This window comes from Sus scrofa, chromosome 4 (genome assembly GCF_054392235.1).
Source record: "Sus scrofa isolate SSC_HxYL_T2T_F1_AM1 chromosome 4, Sscrofa_HxYL_maternal_Yorkshire_Landrace_v2.0, whole genome shotgun sequence".
Classification (NCBI taxonomy): Eukaryota; Metazoa; Chordata; class Mammalia; order Artiodactyla; family Suidae; genus Sus; species Sus scrofa.
In genome coordinates, this window is record NC_139386.1 from 121,882,252 (window position 1) to 121,907,147 (window position 24,896).

A 24,896-nucleotide genomic window follows, 5' to 3' on the forward strand; every position below is an offset into this window, starting at 1 on the left:
ATCTGTTTATGGAAGGTATCTCTGAAAGAGGCAGTGTACATGTGACTGTCTCAAAAGCTGAGAGGTTTTAAATTTCCAGGATATTCTTGTTAGTAAGTAGTTCAACACGGCTCCTTATTAGAAGAATAAGCTCCCTCTTGTTTCTCTTAGAATCACGAAACCTCTCTTTATCCTCCTCTTTGGCCCTGTTTTCGTTCTTTCTTTTTCCTTCTAATCTATCGCTGGGCCCATCCGCCTTTGGAGGAGCTAATGCCTACAGAGGCAAAACCTAGGCTCTGAGAAAACTCTGGCTCCCTCTGGCATTTTTCTCTGATGCAGACTAACTTCCCCCTGAGGCTGAGCTTCTGAGAAATCCCCCATGCTGTGGACTCCACACCAGGAAGAACCTAGAAAAGAGCAATTAAACAACAGAGGACATTCAGCAGACACCAGCTGCTCTCAGGCATCCCCTCTGCTGGGGTGGGGAGAGGCCGCCAATGGACCTGTGGGCACAAGTCATTTGTTTTGCTACATTTTCAAAAGTCTAACTGGCTTCCCCTCAGAAATAACTACTCCAAGGAGTGAGTCGGTTTTATGTTCTGAAAAGCAGTAGAGTACCCTGATACAAACTTGCAATACTCTCTAAGGTTCTTAATTTACCAGCTTGTTTTAGTCCTAGATGAAGAGATCTGAAACCTCTGTTCTGTACCACTGTTTTTCTGCCCCAAGTTCTTAGGCAATGCACGTTCTGTGAAAGCACAACTAAAGAAATTAAGGAGATGTGTAAGAGAACAGAAGGGTAAATCTTCAAAGTCAAAGAGAATGTGATAATTACCCTTTTGGAGTAAAACTGTGACACATAAGAGATTAGATTTCTTCGTGTTTAAGAACTTAAAGCAGAAGTAGAGCCAAAGGGGAAAAACTGTTAAGAGAGAAGTTCAGATCCAACCCTTCAACTTTCCACCAGGAGAAGGGGCTGCCTACGAAGCTGTGACATTCCTATTACGCCGAGTTCAAGTGGAAACACAATATACAGACGTATCACTGAGTGGAAAGACACAGGAGCAGACACGACTTCTAAGTGCTTCCCAGCTCCAAGTCATTGCCATTTCCAGAAATATCAGCAGAAGTGATCAATCAACCTAAATTTGATGGTGTCTTTGATTTTTTTGTTTAACTGTTTCTTGTTGTTTTTATGGTTGTTTTTCTCAGAGCCGTGAGGTTGTCCTGAGTGAAGAATATACATTTCTTATTTCCGTTCCAACTAGTCTCCTCAGAAATAGGAAAAAACTGCTAGGCAGTGACATCTTTATTAACACATCCTCCAGAACACAGCTTCTTTTAGCGTGGCCTGTCAACATCTCTATAATGCCTGTCCTCACATTTCTTCTCTCTCCACGACCGAAGCCATAAGCATGCTACACCACGTTTCATTCTCTGAGATCTAACCCATCCTCAGACAGAAAATTTAAAAGGCGTTTTCATCAGGTATCTCCACTCTAAATCGAATAGGTTTTAGTAAATGGATTTTTTTCTGCTTTATCCTCCCCTACCTTGTGTACCACTTTCAAATAAGCTGGATCCCTTATTTCTTTTTGCCTCAGTCTGTACTTTTATAAAATGCCCAGAAACTCAGCAAAAAAACATAAGACGCAGCCATGTTCAACTAGTTGATTTTGTCTTCTTCCAAGGTTCAGAATTCTGTCTCTTTGCCTGCCCCTCCACCTGTGTCTTGCCAAGCCTTTCCTGCTCCCGTAGCTCCTCTGGAGTTCCAGCTGCTACCTGTTTCCATACCATTTGGACAATGTGCTCCACCTACCTGGGTACATCTCCTCTAAACTGCAGTTTTCTGGGCCATTGGTGAAAGGACATAAGCCATCTCTCTGCATTTGTCTATAGGGGATGCACATAAAGAGTCTGAAAGTTGGAAGAGACCCGTGTAAGTCCTACATGTGACATTTACTAAATGGGTGATTTGGGAAAACATTGCTTAAGTTCTCTGAGCTTCGGTTTCCTCATAAATAAAATAAGATCATGTCTATTTCTAAAGGCAGTTGGTTCAAAAGAAGTGAGACTAATAGGAGAAGGGGTTTCATAAAAAGAAAAACATATCGAATTGCAAGATATTTTGATTTTTACTTTTAACACAATCCTCAGGATCCTTCTTTTCTGGTACAAAGCCCCTTAAGTTCTGAGAGATTTCTCACATAGTGGCTTTATATTTATAAAATAAAAATTGGTAATTGAATTGTAAGCAAAGAATCCAAACTTGACATCCAATTGTTAAAATTATCAGTTTAATTCTCCTAGAGCTTCCTTAAATATTTCATGAGTTGGGTAATATTAAAATCTACTAAACAGATCATGTTCACAAAAGAGAACGGTGTGTCAGTCATCACTGTGATTAGCAATACTTTGGCTAGAAATAAACCACATGCACCCTCCAGGTCCAAGGACTCCCCTTCACAGGAGTCCAGAAAATGCTAGCAGCATTATCGTCATCTTATGGGACAGGGATTTCAGATAACTTGTGGTACAGTGTGGTGGTGAAGCTTCCAAGCTCTGAAATCAGACTGTGCAAGTAGAAACCCCACACTGCATGACCCTGAGCAAGTTCCTTACTGTATTTAAATCTCACTGTCCTCGCTTATAAAGTAGGCAGAATAACAGCACCTAGTCCGGGGAGTTATTGTGATACTCAAAGACAGTAATGTATGTGACCTGCCACTAAGGGCCAGGTTCCATAAACGTTTGCTATTACTATTACATGAGTTTTACTGACACCTAAATAAGTTAAAATGGGAGAAGGTCTTTTCTCATTGGTAATAAGTTAAAATGGGAGAAGGTCTTTTCTCATTGGTATCCCAAAACCTTCTAAATACTTTCCACCTGAGTTCTTGGTTTTATTTTGATCCTCTTTTCAATGCCAATATGGAGACCCTAAAAGAGAGGATTAGAGAGGCTCATAAAGCTTCCTTTATTTATCACTAACCCTGACACAGAAGTCTCCATCAAACCCCACATCAAATAAGCATCCTTTATGTTGGCCTTTTTCTCTCTGCCTTCTTCTTGCCAAACAGGTAACTTGTTACAGTTGAGATCATACAGACTAACTCTATAGCAGATAAGGCCATGGCTCTTTTCAGTAATTCTTACAGGAAGACAATTGAAAGTACAAACAAGACTAGAGTCTACTTTTATTGAGCTGGCACTTCAGGAAGAATGCTAAGTGAATATCAAAGCCTGTTCACCTTTTCTGCATCCCTCATTCCAGGAAGCAACTGACACCTGCCCTGACATGATAAGCTCCTCACTAGTTAGCCAAACACCTGGCAAGTGAACATCAATATTAATGCTGCCAGGTTTAATAATCAGTGTTTGCACTGGTGGTAAAGATATTTTAATACTCTAATTGGGTGGCCCTTGTTCCTTTATATGAAAGCTAAATGTATTCTAGTGACAAGTCTTCATTTTCTGACATATTTGAGATTTGTGTCCAATGTTACAGGAAGCTTTGTTGAAACTATAGGACTTATATCAAGATATATTAGTTCCATACTGTTACTCAGCCTAAACTTTTGATTATATCATTGAAACTACACTGCTAAGCTGTTTTCCATCTCTATTCTATAGATAATCTCTTTACACTTTTTCTTCTTTAATTCGAAAAGGAGAACACGAAAAATCTTTAATAGCATATCCGACTCTAAAAATATGTAATTCTAAGTATGACTTTCTATCCTAACTAGAGAGTCAGGCATAAATGCTAGAAAGAAGGAATGAATAGAAATGTGACAGAAAGAATGATAATGAATCTCACATCCCAGAAATAAAAGGCAGCAAACGACACTTCTGTGAACTATCTGAAAAAGGAGACTGCAAGACAGGCTTGGCACCTTTTGCTTTTCATTATAGATCAAGGACAAGGACTGTGACATCTTTATGAGTTTTGTGAGTTTATAATTTATAGTTTCCCCATGATTGTTGTTGGAATGCCTATAAGCACTGTAGCAATTATCTCTAAAGCCCTTGAAAAGAAAAAGAACTGTGTGTTGGTTGATGGTATGCAATGAGCCGGGCCTGGGAGAGAATAAGTGGGAGGTTATATCTGTTCTGCCACAAATTCTGAGGCAGAAGATCCTATAGACAATGGAAGATCTGTGAGGAGAAAAATCACCCTGGCTTAGCCCTAAGAATCTGCTTCCTACCAGGCAAAGCATTCCAGTCTAAAGGCAAACAGACTGGCCCACTAACACCAGGCACTGTGCAAGACTGTTCTCCATTGGCCTTCATTCACCTCCCTGCCCCTATCCCCATCTCAGCCCTTCTCACATCCTTGCTTGGCCTAGCTCCTTCAGCCTGATTCATTAAATACCCTCTTTTCTGGACAATATTTGTTTTCCCATATCCTGATCACATAAGAAATACCATCTTATCTGCTGATTCCCTGGAAACCATACAAGGGAAGACAGAGAAAGGCTGAAGAATTTCAGATCCCAGCTGTAGAAGTAAGCCAGAGCTTAGCTAGAAGGAGGCCCATTGATTTATCTGATATTTCCACAGGGAAAAGAAACTCAATTGCGAATTGGATGGTTTGTCTGTGAAACATCTGTTAGGCAGCTTTTTCAATATCCATATGGTTGACCTTTAAAAACAATTATCTGGACATTCACCATCACAATGATGTAGCCAGAGCACTGGAATTAAAAGCAAGACTCCATGCTATGCAGTGCAAGAAGGAGGCCCCTGCACTTGGGATGTGGCTGGTCCAAACTGTGGTGTTCCATGAGTGTAAAATGTACCCTCACTTTCACAGAGTGAACAAAAAAGGAGAAGAAAATACTATAAAGTATCTCAGGAATAATTTTTGTATTGATGACATGTTGCAATGATGGTATTTTAGATATACCGGGTTAAATAAAATACATTATTAAAATTAATTTCACTTGTTTCTTTTTACTATTTTAAATCTGCCCACTAGAAAATGTAAAATTATACCGGTGACTTTCATTTTACTTCTCTTGGACAGTACTGCTTTGACTTCATATACAGTTCTGCCATATACAAGCTGTGCCTTCTTAGGCAGGTTAACGAATGTTCTCTTCTATGAAAGGGGAATAATAACAAAGTCTGCTTCTTAGCAACCTTCTATGTACTCTTGCATCAGCAAGTCAATGGATGTGAGCTGTCCCTTAGAATAGGGCCTGACCTTGAACAGGTAGCATTCTTCAGCCTCAGCAAACCCCAAAGAAAACTTAATTGAGAGCTCAGCCACTGATAGGCAGCAGCTGGAAGAATGAATGAGTGCCTCTCTAGATGGTGCATGAAGACATCCCCAACAACTTCTGATTGTACAAAGCAGAGTGCATTCTCATAGCCCAGTTCTTCCTGAAAAATAACTAGACAAAAAAAAAAAATGAGTTACTTATGTTCATATTTGATAGAACATACTTAACATGGCAGATAGGAAAGAGCTAATATATCCTGTGTCTGGATACAGACTAATTATTGAAACAGTACATAGGCAAGACAATACTAGTCAATTTATATTAAGTGCCTAATGAATAGTGCATATGATCCTTCAGAACAGGTAGAAACCATGATGGGTGAGTCAACTGAAGGTTTAAAAAGGACGTGTTCCAAACAGGAGAAGCAAAATATACAAAGACATTAATCAAGGCTACAGGCTTTCAGGACACTTAAAGGTTAATCTGGCTGGAAAGAAGTTTCTTGTAGGAAGATACAGGAGGTAAAACTAGAAACATAAATAGGAGGCAGATTCCAGTAGAAGAGGAATGTCTCTTTAAGCTCAGGTTCTAGGGAGACAAGGTGATAAATACACAGAAGTAATTTAGGAAGATCAATCCGGCAGCCTATGCTGAAATACTATCTTTAACTCCTCCTAGACAGTATATCCTTTGCAAAACAATGCTGATCTAATTATTTTTACCTTATACTCTCATATGATACCTCCCCAGTTTCATGAATAATTGGCCCCTCAATACATGGGAAACTCTCTGGGATAGGACTTTGCTTCAGAACATCACACATGAATAATATCAGAAATATATAAATATATACTAATTACCATCTTCTGTTGAGAAAAACAAGCTAACAGATCTTATGTAGAAAGGCTGGTGATATGTGACTAAGTATTTAGCAGATATTTCTCAAGCTGCATTAAAATGTCCAAATATGACAGAAAGCATTAGGAAGTGGGACAGGATCAATAGTTAATAAGATGGAATCATAAGAAAAAAGATTCTCTTTCTGGGCATTGATAATGAAAGTGTAACTGAATGAAGCTGTGCTGCCTATGTGAAATGTCCGTTCTCTTTCTTTTTAACTTTAGAGAATAAAAACACAAACTTTAATTTTCAAAAAAGATGCTTTGCGTAAAATGATACAAACCCCCACCTTCTTTATCCCATAATGGTAGTCCGTGTTTTGTGTGTTTGCTGTTGATTTCCTCAGACTCAGATCAGTCCCAAAGAAGGGTGGCAAGTATACAGCTCAGCACAGGATCCTGATGGACGATGCATTTGCACAGTGGTTGCTCCAGAACAAAACCTGTGTTCCCGGGATGCCAAAAGCAGGCAGCTTCGCCAGCTGCTGGAAAAGGTAGGTGTCCCCTGTCCCCTGTCGATATTTTTATTGAAATCTACCATCCTTTGAAAAGGAAATATGGGGAAGCAGGCAATGGTGAGGAAGATTCTTCCAATTTTTGTCCCCTTTCTCAAATAAATATTTTTCTCTTCCCTGAAAGTACTACCTGAAGCTTCCTGCTCTGTTGTTCTATTTATATGACGTTTATTTTTCCCAACCTTGCCTTAAGACTGGCTTTCTGTCATATTTCTTAATATTGAGTCAGTCTCTCCTTAAGAAAAAAAAAATATGATGTCTTATTCTGATGCCAGAAATTTAGCTTCAACTCTCAAGATCACACTAAGTTCTTTGAGCTCAAACTTTTGGATTTCATTAATAACCCTGCAGGGAAGTTAAAATAAAGCAATATGCAGGCTATCTGGACAGATAATGAATAATTCCAAGTATTTATCATCATTCTCTAAGTCACTCCTCTGAACAGTAAGCTCTTCAACTTCATTCAATAGCATTCTCTCCATATAATTTACTTAACCTTGATCCCTAACAGTCAAATGCTGAATGCCCTTGATTTATTTTCTTTCACAGATAAAAGTTATCTCATGTAAGGTTATTTATGTTTAGTTTAGGGAGGGAAAAAAAATAATGAATGGTTCTTTCAATTTTTCTCATTCAAACTTTCACTGTATTGGCCTCTGAATATAGTTGGGCAGCTGAGGTGGCCAGACCGATGGAAGTATGACAGGATATTTGAACTTTAAATACCTTCGGGGATAATACAATAAATTAGGTAGTAGGTGTTTTTAGAGGATACCATGCTCAACAATTCGCTCCGTGAAATATCATTTCATGATTAGCTACATAATTATGTCACTGAATAGGAACATTTTACAGTGAATTAAGAGAAGCTAGAGAAACGAAAGCACTGAATTCATTAATACAGACATCCCTACTTTATGCAATTTTAAGCCTAGCCACAATAACTCTTTTCCACTGTCATGTAATTAAAATAATTTTCCTCGGTGTACATTATTTGGAAGTATATTGATTCCTTGAGATTTTACGAAGACTTTTTTTCATACTTTCAATGCAAAGATTCATCTCTATTTCCTGTCCTTATTCTTGGAATTATCACCATCTATTTCTCTCTTCTTAAGTCTCTTTTCAAAAAAGATCCAGTCTTCCCTGTTCCTTCAATATCTGTCCCCTAGACAAGAATAAATGTAATTGTCATTCAAGTTCATGACTCTAGCTAATGTGCCTCTCAACTGCTGGAAGTTATGACATACGAACGGTGATTATTCTCAGGTATCGTTTTCCAACCCAGATTTTCTTTATATCTATGAAAAAAAAAATCAAATATATAATTTAATAGTGTTTGGTTACTAGAGAAATTAATTATGTTGGTAAAAAGATTTAATCTTTAAAGTTCAATTTTGCTTTTCTATTAACTTGTATTTCTTCTCCGATTACTTTCCTCTCCAATCTTCTTTTCTATGCAAAACTATCTTTTTCCTACATTAACTCTAGTGGGAAACATTTCCTTAGACACTGTACTCTTATTTGTGTTACTATTTTCAGGAGAGCACTGCATACATATCCACACACAAACTAAGGCATTTCTACAAAAACCAGTTGAAAAAATTCAAATACACTATGAATGTCAGGAAGTAGATTCACCCTCAACATGTCCAAAGTGAAATACATTCCAGAGCCATGATAAAACCGGGAATTAATGAAAGATGAATTAGGCCAAAAAAAAGTACAACCAAGGAGGGTGACAGAAAGCAATCACTGCAAGGCATACGTCTACTCCATCCAATTGGCTGTCTGTTTATGTTCTGAAGAAATTCCAAATGGAGTTCCCATTGTGACTCAGTGGTAATGAACACGGCTAGTATCCATGAGGACGTGGGTTAGATACCTGGCCTCATTCGGTGGGTTAAGGATCCGGCATTGGCCTGAGCTATGGTATAGGTTGCAGACGAGGCTCAGATCCTGTGCTGCTGTGGCTGTGATGTAAGCCAGCAACTGCACCTCAATTCAGTTCCTAGCCTGAGAACTTCCACGTGCCATATATGCGGCCCTAAAAAAAGTGAAAGACAGAAAGATGGAAGGATGGAAGGAAGGAGGAAGAAAGAGAAAGGGAGAGAGAGAGGGAGGAAGGAAGAAAGGACAAAAGAAAGAAATTCCAGACAATCACAGCTTTAAAAATTCATCAACACCTAAATGACAAAAAAACAAATAAAATTCATTAACAAAATCAAGGTCATCACAAAGCAGATTTATCAAACTCACTATTTGGTAGCATTATGCCAACAGAGGAATGGTAAATTGGGTGCACTATTTAGAGTGGCCTGAAGGAAGCAAGCAGCACTGGTTTGCTGCACTGAACACCCCCCCACCCCAAACAAAATAAACAAACAAAAACCCCAAAGCAGCATTCCTTATTCAGACAGAGCCAGTCCTCTGCTGACTTCCCTATAGTTTATACGTATCCAAGGCACCAATGGCAAACAGGAGAATGATCATTAAGCAGCCCATTTACTATCAACCAAAGGATTGATTTAGTGATATAATAAGGGGATATTCTTAGGAAGAATAACATTAACAACAATAATTCCCATCTACTATATTTTTATCTGCTCCATTCAACCCTTATAGCAGAGGTAGCAGTCCTTCTAAGTTTACGTAAAAGGAAACTGGTGCCTTGTGTCAGTGTCACTCAATCAGGAGACTGTGGAGCTCTGCCAGACCAACTTTGCATTTCCTCAACACCATGCCACTGTCATTCAAAATGTCCCTGGTGGTACCCACGCTTATTAAACTGATGCTCTGTCGAATATGTTAAGCAAATATTTATAATACTGAATATTCAAAAAAAAATACAATTGGTTTCACAATTAGGTCTTAATGAGTCCAAACTAAAATTTTTCACTTAAAAAAAAAAATATGTCTATTAATCAGGTAGCTTCTCTGTACAGTCTTGCATGGCCCAGGTCAATATTCCCTGAAGTGTGATTTTTTGGACTAGGATGCTGGTGACATCCTCTCAACAAAATAACTTTAAGAAACATGGGTACACGACACTTCATTTGTGAAGATTCCCATCACACAGTTTAACCCTAAAGGTTCTATGAAAACCTACAGTAAAGAAATCTCTATTTTTGTTAACTCCATGGCTACCCAAACATATTGAACCATAGAGCTTTTTTTTTTTTTTTTTTTTTTGAGGTAGCCTCCTCACTAATTATAAATGAAAGCAAAAATCGAAGTTAATTTATATTTAAGTTCAGAAAGGCCTCATTTTACTTATACAAAGAACCGAGATAAATAAAAAGTTCAAAAAATGATCAGTGAAGGGGGATCATGAGCTTGCCACACTATGCAGAGAGAATCTACACAGGGACATGTATAGAAAGCTGAACGGCAGAATGTCAGAGACAAGGAGACTAAAAGAGGAACCACAGCAAATGCATCTCCTTCCGACAAGTACAACCTCGGGGATCCAGTCTCAAGTGTCATTAGGAAACTGATTCTCAGTGGGTCTCCATAACCACAGGGAAACTACACAGTTGTAGGTACAGCCAGCAGGAAAAGCAAAAGGCAGCCCAGAACCATCCTTTCCAGTTAGACAGCTCCATCTCTAATGATCACCCCAAATGCAGCTCTTACAATTAATTATATGATTCGGCAATAGTGAAGGTCACCATCACGTGTCAGCAAAAATTCTCTCGGTGCATTTGCCTATGACACAAAGTTGAAAATTAACTTGACAGGGTAAATTAGAGGCAAAATAAAAGAGAGCCTGTTTTAATTTTATCCAGAATATCTCACTTACCTATCATTTTCTAATTGTATGGACTCTGCCTAAATATACAGAAGTCCTAGGAGAACATTGGCCAGTGATGAGTATCTTCAAATGTAATATTTAAATGTGTAGACAGTTTCTTTAACATAAATGGCTTAACCCTCCCTCTCTCCACCTCCTTCTGTTTATGTCTCTTTCACATACACACACACATGAACGTGCACATATCTAAGATAAAATGGAGTATATAAGCAAAAAAACATGGAGAGAGATATGGAAGGATTAGAAAAATATATAAAGAGTTCCTGTTGTGGCTCAATGGAAATGAATCTGACTAGAATCCATGAGGACACAGGTTCAATCCCTGGCCTTATTCAGTGGGTTAAGGATCCGGTGTTTCTGTGAGCTGTGGTATAGGTCACAGACACAGCTCAGATCTGGTGTTGCTATCCTGTGGTGTAGGCTGGCAGCTACAGCTCCAATTCAGCCCCTAGCCTGGGAACCTCCATATGACTTGGGTGCAGCTCTAAAAAGACAAAAAAAAAAAAAAAAAGGGAAGAAGAAGAATATATAATAGGTTGTTAATATTAGTTTTCTGGTGGGGGTGATGTGTGGGTGGGAAGAGAAGTAACAAAATAAATACTGTAGAAAGAGATCTCTGGTAAATACTGCATATAAATCTGCCTGCATAAAATTATATTTATATATGCATAAATGAATACATGAAAGCATGAGCTCAAAAAATGGTGGGATTCAGGTGAGTTTTACTTCATATATTTCATGTGTTATTCCATATATTTTTAAATAAACATGTATTATTTTGTAACACATAAAGAGTTATTTTTATTGTAAAACTTATGAGTTACAAATAAGAAAGGGATGATTTGTTTGGAGAGAGAAAAAAGTATTTGAGAATAAAAGGATAAAATTATAGAAAGATCTTTACATTTGCTTTTCTCACTTTTCTTATGGAAATCCCTCCATGTTGAACAGTGTTTCTCAAAATGCATAAACATAGGAATCACTTACGGATCTTGCTAAAGTAAACGTTCTGACTCAGTAGCTCTGTGCGGGGGCCCCAAGATTCCGCATTGCTCACCAGCTCCCAGGTGACGCTAAAGCTGTTGCTCTTTAGGAGTTCCCGTCGTGGCGCAGTGGTTAACAAATCCGACTGGGAACCATGAGGTTGCGGGTTCGATTCCTGGCCTTGCTCAGTGGGTTAAGGATCCGGCGTTGCCATGAGCTGTGGTGTAGGTTGCAGACGGCTCAGATCCTGCATTGCTGTGGCCCTGGCGTAGGCCGGTGGCTACGGCTCCGATTAGACCCCTAGCCTGGGAATCTCCATATACTGCAAGAGTGGCCCTAGAAATGCCAAAAAAGGCCAAAAAAAAAACAAAAAAAAGCTGTTGCTCTTTAGACAACACTATGAGTACCAAAGTATAGAGATCTGTCTCATTCTTTATTTTATTCATATTCCATTCCTCGGCTCATTTAACCGCTCTTCCATTAGAGGCTTTCAGTTTTCTGGATTTTGCTGCTATACCAATTAGAGAAGGCTGTCTTTCCCCACCTCAACATGGTTTATAGGTCACGTATTTTCCACTTCTAAGAGCCTGGTGCCATCACCTTAATATAGGTTTATTGCCTATCTACCAAACACTTGATATGGTGACCATTTTCTAGGTCTCTTAAACAGGAGGCTCTCCCAGAGGAGGTAGCCCTGTGCTACCACCCCTCACCTGGCACAAAGCAGTCTGACCCGTGGGGGAACTTCAGATAAAGGCTGAATTAACTGTACTGGATGGAATGCACTCTATATCTGTTGGACACTTCACTACCATCCGCAATTGCCAAGCCTCTCAGACCTTGGAGACCTCAGAGTTATACTTAGAGAAACAACTTATTTTAACATTTAACAGATAGAACCATTATAAGCTTACAAAGCTCTAGAATGAATAGTCTATTTTTTAAGTTTATTTTTCTGATATATTAAATTCTTACTTACATTCAGGCATTTCTAACACCAGAATGTTATTCCATTATTTCTTGCCCAGGTATAACTTTCTCTTAGTAAATGTTTTGAATGTTTACCATGAAGAATTGTCCTTCTGAAAGTTGTCCTGTAGAAATGCAATTATGGATGTGGCACTTCCAGCTGTGAATGTTAATGGCATTTTTGCTACTTCTGCAGTGACTGCATATACCAGTAAACAGATAATAATGCACAGCCAATGTGCTTGTTCAACAGGTTCAGAACATGTCCCAGTCTATTGAAGTCTTAAACTTGAGAACTCAGAGAGATTTCCAGTATGTTCTAAAAATGGAAACCCAAATGAAAGGTCTGAAGGCCAAGTTTCGGCAGATTGAAGATGACCGGAAGACACTAATGACCAAGCATTTTCAAGTAGGTTTGACTTCAGCAATATCGTCAATCCAATGAGACAAGGAGTACGATGGACAGCCACTATGGCACTCAGCTAGAAAGGACTGTGCATTGGCCCATACATGAAAGGTTAAAGCTCACTGGGGACGGCAATCAACTCTCCACTGAAACTGACCGTTAGCTGGCAGGAATGCACAGAAGACTTGCTTTAAAAAGAGCCTCACCCTATGCAAGCTAGGTGGAGACTCTGGATATATTTAAAGTCATTTCAATAAGTATGACAATAAGAAATCTAGGAAAATTAATAATCAGGTTTATCAAAGTTTTTCTGATGATTTTATGCTAACATAAAGAGAAAAACAGAGAATATAAATTATTAAAAGAGGCAACAGTACCATTATTAATAGCACATCAAAGAGGGCTGTTTCATAATTTGATACCAAAAAGTATTTTTTTAGACTTTAGGCTGTTTATTGGCAATTATCCAGAAACAGTAAAAAAATGGAGAAACAGAGCTTTTAAGCAGGGTTTGTGGATTTTTGTTAACTCTGTATGACACTGCCATAGATTAAAATCTATGATAATGTCATTTGAGTCTCTATTCTAAATAAACAGTCTGCCTTACAAAGGCATAGCATGTAGCTTAAAAAACGTACTATGACTTTATGAACTTCATGAATCTGCTTTCCCTGCTGAGTAGGAAGTGAGATTCATGCGATTCACCGCTGACGGTGAGGGAGTGGGCCTGAATCCAAGCTCTTGGTCAAACACAGAAGGGCTTTCCACACATAACTGTGATTGACAGGAGCCAGTGAGGGACATGAAACAGGGTGTCTACATGACACAATTTAATGTGGCAGAAATTACCATGGTTTTGTAATATTCTTCAGTGGTGCTCAGGAGAAGTGTAAAAAAATAGTCTTTCACTGAACCAGTTTTAAAGTTTTACCAGAAAGGCACACAGAAGAATAAAAAGGTAAGAAAGTTCAGGGCGTTGACAAGAGAGGGCGCCAACATGATGAATCATGAGGTTAAACTGTAAAGAAAAGCAAGCAAAGCCAGGAGGTTAAGAAATTTTAACAAATTAGAGCAAGGCCTAGAAGATAAAAATAAATCTAAAAGTTATTGGAGGTGAGGGAGTCCCTGTTGTGGCACAGTGGAAATGAATGAGACAAGTATTCAGGAGGATACGGGTTTGAGCCCTGGCCTCACTCAGCAGGTTGGGGATCCGGTGTTGCTGTAAGCTGTGGTGTAGGTCACAGACACAGCTTGGATCCCACGTTGCTGTGGCTGTGCTGTAGGCCAGCAGCTGCAGCTTCGATTCAACTGCAGGAACCTCCATATGCCGTGGGTGTGGCCCTAAAAAAGAAAAAAAAAAATTAAGATTATTGGAAATGAAAGAATGAGTAAACTGGAAGAATAGGGAATTTATGGGGGAATGGTAAACATAGAAGAGTATAAGGCTAAAAGAAAATGAATTAATTTTAACCAATATTTATGGAACACATACTGTGTGCAAGGCAGTGCTGGGCCCTCTGTTGGGTATATAATACACAATCTTTCTTCTATGAAAGACGTTTAACAAAAAGGCAGATCAAACTGACAGTAAAGAGAGGCATAAACATTATTTAATGGCACAAAGGGAAGAGTTATTAATTTTGTTTAGAGAAGTTCAGGGGAAGAGTTGTAAGACTTGGCAATATTCAAGAAATTAATTTTGGACTTGTGCCTACTTTCCTCCCCAGAAAATACTAAATTACAGAGGAGATCAAGGAAACCAAATATTTTCAATAAGCATTTTCAATATTCAAGGTTAGAATGCAGGCCACAGAGCAATGCAGTAAGCCTGATGCTGAGGCCAGCAACAAAGTAGGAAATGATAAGCAGGCACTTACGACGCATAGGGAGCATTCCCAGAAAGGAAGAGGGACAGAAGGAGAGAAGCTCGGGGTGTCTAGCTCAGGGTGAAAATCATTCCAACTCAGAAGGACAATGCAGAACTGTGTGATGCCAAGGGACAGCTTGCAGGTGCCAGGTTGGCAGAGATGGTGACACATGATGATGCATGTCCATCGAGGAGAACACTTGGGGGAAGACAGGAAACAAAGAAACAAAGAGATGCCAGGCTGAGAGCAAAAAAAAAGAGACAACTGTCTCTAAGTTTGCCTACCAGCAGGCAGGGCTGTCAATAAGAAAACTTAATTTGCATGCCGTATCACAGGATAGAATGATTATGATTTTCCTAATTCAAGTAATTCAAGTAGATACTGAACTTGTACGTCAAAATCCAAATAGCAATAAAGATAATAACATTATTTTTCTGAAGAATTATACAAATTCAATACACAATTTCAAGCACTTTAAATCTATTATATATTAACTAATTTAATTCTAACAACAATCCTACAAGGTAGACACTATGTTTATCCCCATTATTCAGATGAAGAAACTGATGTACAAAGAAGATGGGCAATATGTCCAGGGTCATATATTTAATACATATCAGCACTACAAAGTTCAGCTCCTAAATTAAGCCTCCTAATACCAAGGTTACATTTCCTCTCCAAGTAGCATATAGCTCTCTGAATTAAATTTAATAATGATAATAATTAAATGTTCAATACATGCTTCTTGAATGTATTTATTCACCAAATCCTACCATGAGTAGGGTTTTGCTCTAGCTGCTGAGGTGCCATATCTGAGAAGATGAAATGGAACATTCCAAAGGTAAGGTTAACACTGAAGAATACAGAGTGGTAGAAATTGGAAGAAAGTCCTCCTCTGGTATGTCATTTTCAGTATATGAAAAACACTAAGTAGCTCGTGTCTTCTATACTCCTTACATGAAAAGCTTGTACTAATTATACTTGAAATTGTAATTCTTAAATGCAAAGATCCTGATTGGGTAAGATAGTCGAGCTTACTCTTTGCTGTAAGAGCAATATCACAGACGGAGTCCCCGTTGTGGCACAGGGGAAACGAGTCCGACTAGCATCTATGAAGATGCGGGTTCGATACCTGGCCTCACTCAGTGGGTTGGGGGTCCAACATTGCCATGAGCTGTGGTGTAGGCAGAGGTGGCTCAGATCTGGCCTTGCTGTGGCTGCAGTGTAGGCCAGCAGCTGTAGCTCTGATTCGACCCCTAGCCTGGGAACTTTCATATGCCATGGATGTGGCCCTTAAAAAAAAAAAAAAAAAAAAGTGAATTTCTACAAAGGATTAGTAAACACAGATGTGTGTTATTTACTTTAATCTTTTAAATATTTGATACGTACATTAGTTAGACTTTCCATTGCTCTCTGACAAATGTCCAGAGTTTTTAAGTGGCTAATAATCTAATTATAAATTTCTGAAAATACTCAAAACTAAAATATATTTTAGCGCAGGGGAAATAAAACACCACCAAAATTGTGACACAGAATTGCTCTCTTTTCAATATTCCTATAGTAGAATATAATAAACTCTTCATTTTAACAGTTGCTATAATATGCAGCAAATGGTAACAAAAGAACTCTCATCATTAAAATCCTAATGAAGCGATTGTGTCTTTCTTTAAGGACATCACGAGATGCTCAAACTAATAAGTTTACTTCAAAATTAGCCACTAAAATGAGCAAAGCTCTGCAATTCTGCCTTTTGACTATGATATTTATGAATCTTTCTCCTTATTAAGACTATCCCCTCCTACTCAACAGAAACATAAAGACAAATTCAAAGAATTCTGAGCTTACAGAGCAAGAGGAAATTTCCCCACAAGAAACACAAGCCCATAAATCAGAGTGGCAATGGAAGCTTCTGCTATTTTAATGCACTGATAGTAATCCCATATTCCAAATGTAATTTTAAAATGTAATTTTAGGTTCCTTAAATAAGTTAATATAATGCATGGTTTCTGACAGTATCTATGGATTATTCTCAAATAATCATAGCAGTGAGAGCTCTTTCCACAAACGAGATCATGTGTGATAAACTCACAACTGAATCAAACGCATGAAATATTTTCACTGACAACCATTAAGTTCAAGGAGAAAAAAGGTGACATGTCTAAAAACTGAAAGTGAAACTGCAGGTGTGGCTCAGTTCCAAGACAGGAGTGAGGAGTACACTTCTTATTCTTGAGACAAAAATCACTGTTTCAGGTTCAAACAACTCTGTGTAACGGGCTTATTACATAAATGATGAGAAACTTAGTCACTGAAACGGTTAATTCACCACATGGGCAAGCAACTCTGTCTTACATCAAAAGCTCTAAATTATCTATGCTAAGGTAAATGAAGTCAAGAGTATGAGTAATAATTCAAAATAGTAAACAGCAACATATATTTCTTTGAGTTTTGAAAAGTTTTGCCTGATTTATTTATTATACTTGCTATACTTACCTTTCTATTGATGCTAAGATGGATATTAAAAGAAGGAGGAGTGGAAGGACAGAGGGGTAGAAACCCAAAATTGAAAAACTCTGTTAGGGAAAAGCTGTTCCAGGATCCAAAATTTCCTGTGAGTACCCCCTATATGATTGATAATTAGTTAATGGATAATTGGACTTGACTAAACAGGATATTTGACCTATGTCTAAAAATTCCTAATTAAAAGATGGACCCGAACCACATAATGCATTGTTCACATCATAAAATGTTACCAGAAAGCGAGATAATACATAAACCCCTAAGTGCTGCCATAGAACGTTTTAAAGGATCAGTTTGGTTCATAGGGAAGCAAGAAATCACTTAAAGAGAGGTTCTTGCAATGGGAAGCAGAGATAAGTGGATTTACTACTAATGATCATGTGGCCATGCTCACAAAATACCCAATTTCAATCAAAAATCAATAAGGAATTGTGCATCTGTCTTAATAATCTCCCCCGAGTATCACAGGAAAAAGAATGCAGCTGCTTGATCCATTTAAATGACTCTCGGAACAACTGGCTGCTTTTCACAGGAGTTAAAAGAGAAGATGGACGAGCTTCTACCCCTGATTCCTGTGCTGGAACAGTACAAAACAGATGCCAAGTTAATCACCCAGTTCAAGGAGGAAATCCGGAATCTATCTGCCGTCCTCACTGGAATTCAGGAGGAAATCGGTGCCTATGACTATGAGGAACTACATCAAAGGGTGCTTAGCCTGGAAACCAGACTTCGGGACTGCATGAAAAAGCTAAGTGAGTAGAACAATTCCATTTGTCTAAGTTGTGCTGTTCAGTATTTTCAACGACAACGGCATTCTTACATTTTGCAAATTGTCGTAAATTCCTTACTATGGGGAAACTAGCACTTGCTTTCTAAGTATAAAGTGTTCCTTAATGGTTTAAGCATGCCTGGTTATTCAGTGTTATTTAATTAGCAGTTGCCTAATTTTCAGGGCACCCTGTTGCCATTTGGTGGCTTGAAATAAGAGATCTAGAAAATACAGCTATTCTATTGGCTATACTAATAGAGATATGTGCGATGCAAAGCTGCCATCAGCTGCTCTGCTCTACTCAAGAAATAAGAAGGAGGCACTTATTCAAATAGATATTTGCCACTTTCCAGGAGGGCCAAGCATGTGATGTGGTCATGGACTCTAATTCTTGACTCCTAAAATGTGTGTGGTTCAGCCTGGTCTGAGTTTACACATGTTTCCATTGCATCCATAAGTTAATTATTCAGCTAAAGGCATCATGGAGCTAGTTTTTAACTAAATGTAAAGTAAGCATTCATGAATTGAATAACAATGAGTTTTAAGTCCATTTAGGAATAGTATTTTAGTTGTTGACATAATGTGACATAATGGAGTTTGGGGGGACGGGGGTGTTTAATAACCATAGAAAAGTGTTCTTTCAAGATAAAGAAAAATTTTTCTGGAATAGGAAATAAACTGGGAAGAGCAGTAAAGAATTTGAAAGAAAAAAAAAAAGAATCCCTAGTCAAGAAACATTCAGAAAATAAATATATATACTTAAAATTTGGATGACTTACAAGAATATGCCAAAATCTACTTATTTTACAGATGCAATTCAAATGATAACAAAAGACAGCTAAAATACAGTATGTCACGGTCAGTAACCCACAACCTCAAAACAAAGTAGGAATCACCACATCAGAGGGCGCACTGCAGGCATCTCAGGATTTCCAAGAGATTCCGACAAAATTAATCAGAAGGCAATAGCATAAATCCCTAAAGCTAAACACATGTGCAGCAATCCTCAGCTTCTTCTTTCTCTTCATGCAAGAGGGGTCCATACTTTTTCATCTATAGCTGGTCTACTAATAATCATAATTCCAGCAGATTCTATGACTTGCTCTTTTCCACCCATTGTCCACATTATTGCTAACAGGATTTTTTTAAGTACAAATCTGAAATTTGTTTCCTCCGTTTAAAATCTCTTATGAATCCCTTATGTCCTAGGATACAGTCCATGGCTCATGAGGCCCTTCATATGTGGCACCCCCTTCATCGCTCATCTTAGGTCCTGCCATTTCTCCCCACATACACTATGTCGCCATCACTTGTGCTCTACACACTAACCCTGGGCCCATGGTGAGATGCTGTTTTTTCCTCCTCCTGAAACACCCTTTCCTGTGGATCCTTTCTTCATCATTAAATACACTTTCACCTGCCACATGTGACAAACTGCCACTCCTTTTTCAGGCCTCAATTTAAACATCGTATTTTGCCAGAATCGTCATTGCCTATCCCTATGTATCCTCTACATCTCTGCTAGGTGCTCAAGAACCTTGATACCTCACCAATGGTTGGACTTTCATGCTTCATTATCACTTTGTGGGGAATTAGATGTCTCTTTTGCCAGACTTTTGTTCCACAAGAACAATGTCTATGATATTGTCTAGGAATCTCCCGATTCCTAGAAAACTAAGAAAAGTTACTCAAAAATATCTGCTGAATAAATTAATTCTACAAGCAGGCATAGTAATGATGTCTAAACTTTCAACAGAAGAAATATTAGGTATTTCAACAAGTAGCAGAGAACTTTTACTTGCCCCCTAAAATGATCTCTTTTAGCCACGTATTTGAGTCAGGATGGCAGAGAACTGATTAAGACCAACGAGGGAAAAGTCATTTATTTGACAGAGCACTTAAAAACTCCTTTATATACTTTGCTTTTATAATTCAAGTTGTGGAGTTTACTGCTAACTCTCATATCATAAACTCCTTAGATTATTAGCAGCCCTCAGATCCCTATTCCTTAGTAGAGAGGCCAGTGCCACAAGCAATGACTCTAACTCATTTATGCTTTTGTGCCAAGAACTGGGTACTTGTCTCCATCAAGCCATGTTTATGTCAATCAAAACCATTCACTGAGACTCTCCTGAGCAGAGCAGATATATTTCGGCTAGACCACAACCTTTAAAAACAAGGTAGAAAACATGAAACATGTCCAGGTAGAGACAGACGGCCCTAATCCTATGAAATATAAAGCCACATGGTTCCTAGGAAAAAAAAACTAAATTTTCACACTTTTCATTAAAAAAAGAATCACTCCACTTTGAAAGGAGGTCTTTGATAAGATACATATATTTATAGAAGAAAACACAAATGTATAATTTTGTGTGGCACTAAATTATTAACACTTTACTTACTTTTTATACTTCCTGGAAATTGGTACCAGTTGGACCAAGTTATCTCTGTGAACCTTTTAACTCCATGCCTAGAAGTATCACATAAATAACTGCCTCAATATCAAAATATCAGAACACAGAGAAGCAGAAAACAGATATTAAATAACATTCAGGCCATTCACAGGAAATGTAGAGGAAAAAAAAATATCAGGGTACAATGTTCTAAAAAGGTCTAAATTCCAGTTGCTACACTGATCAGCTCTAGAGCAGGATATTGGATAATTATGATATCAGGAATACAGTCACAGGCGTGAAAAAGCTCATCCATCAATGGCATCTCCATTCTTCACAAAAACCTCTCAATACACAGCCAATTAGCAGAGGGTAAAAACGGGATTGGGGAAAGAAAATAAAAATGCAGCCATGATGAATACATTTCCACTTACCTTTCCAGTAGATTTGCTTTTGGGAAAAATGTCACAGTGGACATCACATGAATTCTAAGATACTAGAAAAACAAACTAGTGCCATTTCCTGCAAAGTTTAACTTTAATACGGTGCTGAAGGAATCAACAGTCACTGAGACCACTAGGGCACCATTCAGTTTATTTCTACTAGGGAATTAAAGTTTTGGAGAAAATAAAAATTAGGAAGAAAAAATGCTTCAACAGCAATGCAGCCTAGTGGCCTGAATGAGTTACAGAAATGCTCTTTCCTAAGTGCCTGATTTTCTCCTTTGAGAGACTGAATAAAGTCCCCTGTGCTTAATTAAGTCATGCCACATTCCTAGACATGCAAAATATAATTATATGCATTTGAGAATTTGACTAGAAGCACATTTAAAGCTCTTGCACACCCCCTGAGATCACCGATAGATATTTAGTGTAGATTGTAATAAGGCTTCAGCTTCCCAGTCCTCTAAGCTCCCCCCCACACCCCTACTTTCTCATCCTAGTTCTATTTTAGGGGAATCGTTTGGTGCCATCTAATGAAGTACATGATGTATCTTTCCATTAACAGAAACAGTTTTGAGCCTTTATGTTTAACGAAAGTAACAGTAGCACTCAAAAGTGATCTCACCTTGGGTTACTGTCTTTATCATGCTTAAACCAAATGATCTATGTGGTGATAGTCTTATTTGTACATTGAACAAATATTTACTGTCTCCCCAGTGTGCATGGCACATAACCAGGTATTTGGGAACATAAAGATGAGTAGCAGGCAGTGTCCCACTATTGTTAAGAAACTGGGATTACAGTAGAGACAATAAGCATAAAGTCGATGGCAATGCTGAGAGCCTACTGCTTGAAAGGCAACTACGCCAGTGCTTTTACATGTGTTAGTCCTAATTCTTGTAGGAACTCTGGGTCAGACGGTATTATTAGCATTTTTGGAAAACAGATGCCCAGACTGCTTAAATTAATTTGCCAAAGGTACATGTTGGAGGCAACAACTGTAAATCCAAGTCCTTATGAGTTCAGAGACTGAGATTTCTTTCCCAGACAGTGTCTTTTGTTGGGTACGTAATAACAGAAATGCCCTGGACACCTCAGTAAGTTTAACTCAGTGAACAGATCCCAGCTATTGTAGAATGAAGGAAGTCAGAGTTATTTTTTATTCTTCCTTGGGCTTTACACACATGCAATCACATCTTCCCCTCTCCCTCACCAGTTGCTCAAAATCATCTCTCTTCTGCACCTTCACTTCCAGGACCCTAATCCAGAGCACTGCTATCACCTCTCAGGTGGATCACAGCAATGGCCTCCTACCCACTCCCCTCCCTGCACCTCTTTACCACACTAGGTATTTAGACTAATCTTTTTGAAATGCAAATCTAATCATATTACACCTCTGTTGAAGTGATTTTCCTTAAAAATTAAATCTACAGGAGTTCCCGTTGTGGCGCAGTGGTTAAGGAATCCGACTAGGAACCATGAGGTTGCGGGTTCCGTCCCTGCCCTTGCTCAGTGGCTTAACGATCCAGCGTTGCCGTGAGCTGTGTTGTAGGTTGCAGACACGGCTCGGATCCCGTGTTGCTGTGGCTCTGGCGTAGGCCAGTGGCTACAGCTCCGATTCGACCCCTAGCCTGGGAACCTCCATATGCCGCGGGAGCGACCCAAAGAAATAGCAAAAAGAAAAAAAAAAAAAATAAATCTACAGAGCTTTGCATGGTTTGTCTTGATTGATGACATAGATTCTGCCTAATTCTCTGGCCCCTTCTCCCAAATTCTCATCATGCTCTCACTCTAAGCTAAAGTCATTCTAATCTTTTTAGATCCTCAATTTTGCTTGCTTTCTTCAACTCCTGGACACTGAACTTCCTCTCCCATTTCATGGAACACTCCCCACCTAGCCCATCTAAATTTTAAGCTTGCTTTTTCATTTTATAGACCAGATGCTAACTTTTCTGTGGAGGCTTCTCTGAATGCTCCTTAATGCAGTTGAATTCCCCTGGCACTATCTCCCACTTATCACCACCTCACTCCCCCATGACACTTCAAATATTCTACAGAAAATTACCTTTTTTTTTTTTTAGTCTTTACTACCCTATAGACAAGTTGTCCCTGCTCTGAGAGTCAGGGACCATCTGTGTCTTGTTCCAATTGAAACTATACAGACTATGATAAAACATCTGAAACATCATAGGTAAAAATTAGTGTCTCTAGGATCTCTGAGAACCAACAGTATTTTTATTATTACTATTATTTTTGCTTTTCAGGGCCACAACCTTGGCATATGGAAGTTCCCAGACTAGGGCATGAATCAGAGCTGCAACTGCTGGCCTCCCCAGTCACAGCAACATAGGATCTGAGCAGCATCTGCAACCTACACCACAGCTCACGGCAACTCCAGATCCTTAACCCACTGAGCGAGGCCAGGGACTGAACCTGCATCCTCATGAATACTAGTCAGATCCATATCCCACAGAGCCACAGTGGCAACTCCCGAACCAACATTATTTTTAAAATAAAAAGCCTGGAGTTCCCCTTGTGGCCCTGCCGAAATGAATCTGACTAGCATCCACGAGGACACAGGTTAGATTCCTGGTCTTGCTCAGTGGGTTTAAGGATCTGGCATTGCTGTGAGTTGTGGTGTAGGTTGCAGATGCAGCTCAGATCCTGCATTGCAACTCCTAGCCCTTAAAACAAAAAAACAGACAAACAAAAGAAAAAGAAAAAAAAAAAAAAAAAAAAAAAAAACTTTGTTGCTTTCAAGAAATAAATCAGTATATGTCAAATATAAAACATCCATATATTTTACAAAACAAAAGAAATCTTTTGGTGAAAAAAAAAGCACAAACTTTTTCATCTTTGTTTTCATTGCCATCTGTTCTTTCCTCAATGGTAATGCAGTATTTCATTCCAAAATACCTAATGTTTGGCTCTACTCTGATCTTTGGCACTTAAAGCAAGAGAGAGTGAAAATCTCGGTGAAAGGAAGAATTAACAGAAAAGTCAAATTGTGGGTCTGGGGTGAAGGAGAGTGAGATTTAATTTGGAAATACAATGGGGGAAATTTACAAGAATACCTCCTCAAATCTTCAAATGAGTTATTTACCAAAGAGTCCCATTCTCCCTAAAATTGCAGATTACAATATGGATTACAATTTCTCTAGTTCCATGCATTTGGTCATGATTCGTTTTCTGGAACCCTGAAACTCCAGTTATTTTAGCACATTTTTTGAGTAACTGATATATTCTGTTTTACCGTAAATTGATTTTCTTTTGTATGTCCTACCTTTTCCTATACTACAACTGAGTTATAAGCCTTTTATTGACATAAAACCTGTATTTTCAGAGGCAAGCATGAATTGCCAAATTATTGGAGATTTCATAAGTCTGTTCCACTTAGTTTGGATGTTAAATAAGGTACTCAAAGATATGTTCATCAAATAAGTTTTATCTCAGAAAAAGTTGAGGCAGTTTCAATTTTTTTAAATAATTTGAGACTGAAAATTGCGTTAATTTTGGAAAATGGAAGTATTTAGACATATATTATTCTTGATTCTATTTACCAGACACCCACTGGAAACTCATTCCATACCATGCAGTACGGCATCTGTTATTTCCACTCTTATCTCCACCTTTCCCTCAGCAGTTTAGTTGGTAAGATTAGACATGCAAATAAAAGATTAAATAATAAAAACAGATTTTACTATCAAATGTATGGTGGAGACAAACTATTTTAAGTAGCTTTCACAGACGTGAAAGATCAAACCATATCTACTTGCTACATGAATTCGCCAATGGCCTTAAAAAAGAAGTAACATTATGCCATAAACATATTTGCTGCTCCATTTAATTTATGTATATGGGCATGGCCTTAGGATTCAAATCCAGAAGCTGTTAGTTCAGGACATTATAAAGTACAATTATATATTAAAGAAATAAACAAAAAGACAGCTGGTTTTTATGCTTCATTGATCCAAACAACTGATCTTCCTGCTGAATTCCAAATGATATCCTTTCCTCCTACTTATTTATAAATACGGATTGCAACTGATCAAAAAATTAACGTCTCAAAATCATCATCATGTTAAAATGGTTACTTTTCTCAATTATCC

General features: G+C 38.3%; 1 protein-coding gene across 5 annotated transcripts in view; it reads left to right on the forward strand.

Moving 5' to 3' along the window:
* Positions 1–24,896, forward strand: part of OLFM3 (olfactomedin 3) — a 197,677-nt gene that overhangs the window by 158,127 nt on the left and 14,654 nt on the right. For all 5 annotated transcript variants that reach the window (XM_085023847.1, XM_085023846.1, XM_021090127.2 and 2 more), the window contains 3 exons: positions 6,454–6,600; positions 12,642–12,797; positions 17,715–17,934. In XM_085023847.1, coding sequence (XP_084879973.1) covers positions 12,651–12,797; positions 17,715–17,934 — 367 coding nt within the window. In that variant the 5' untranslated portion in view covers positions 6,454–6,600; positions 12,642–12,650. The remainder of the gene's footprint in view (positions 1–6,453; positions 6,601–12,641; positions 12,798–17,714; positions 17,935–24,896) is intronic.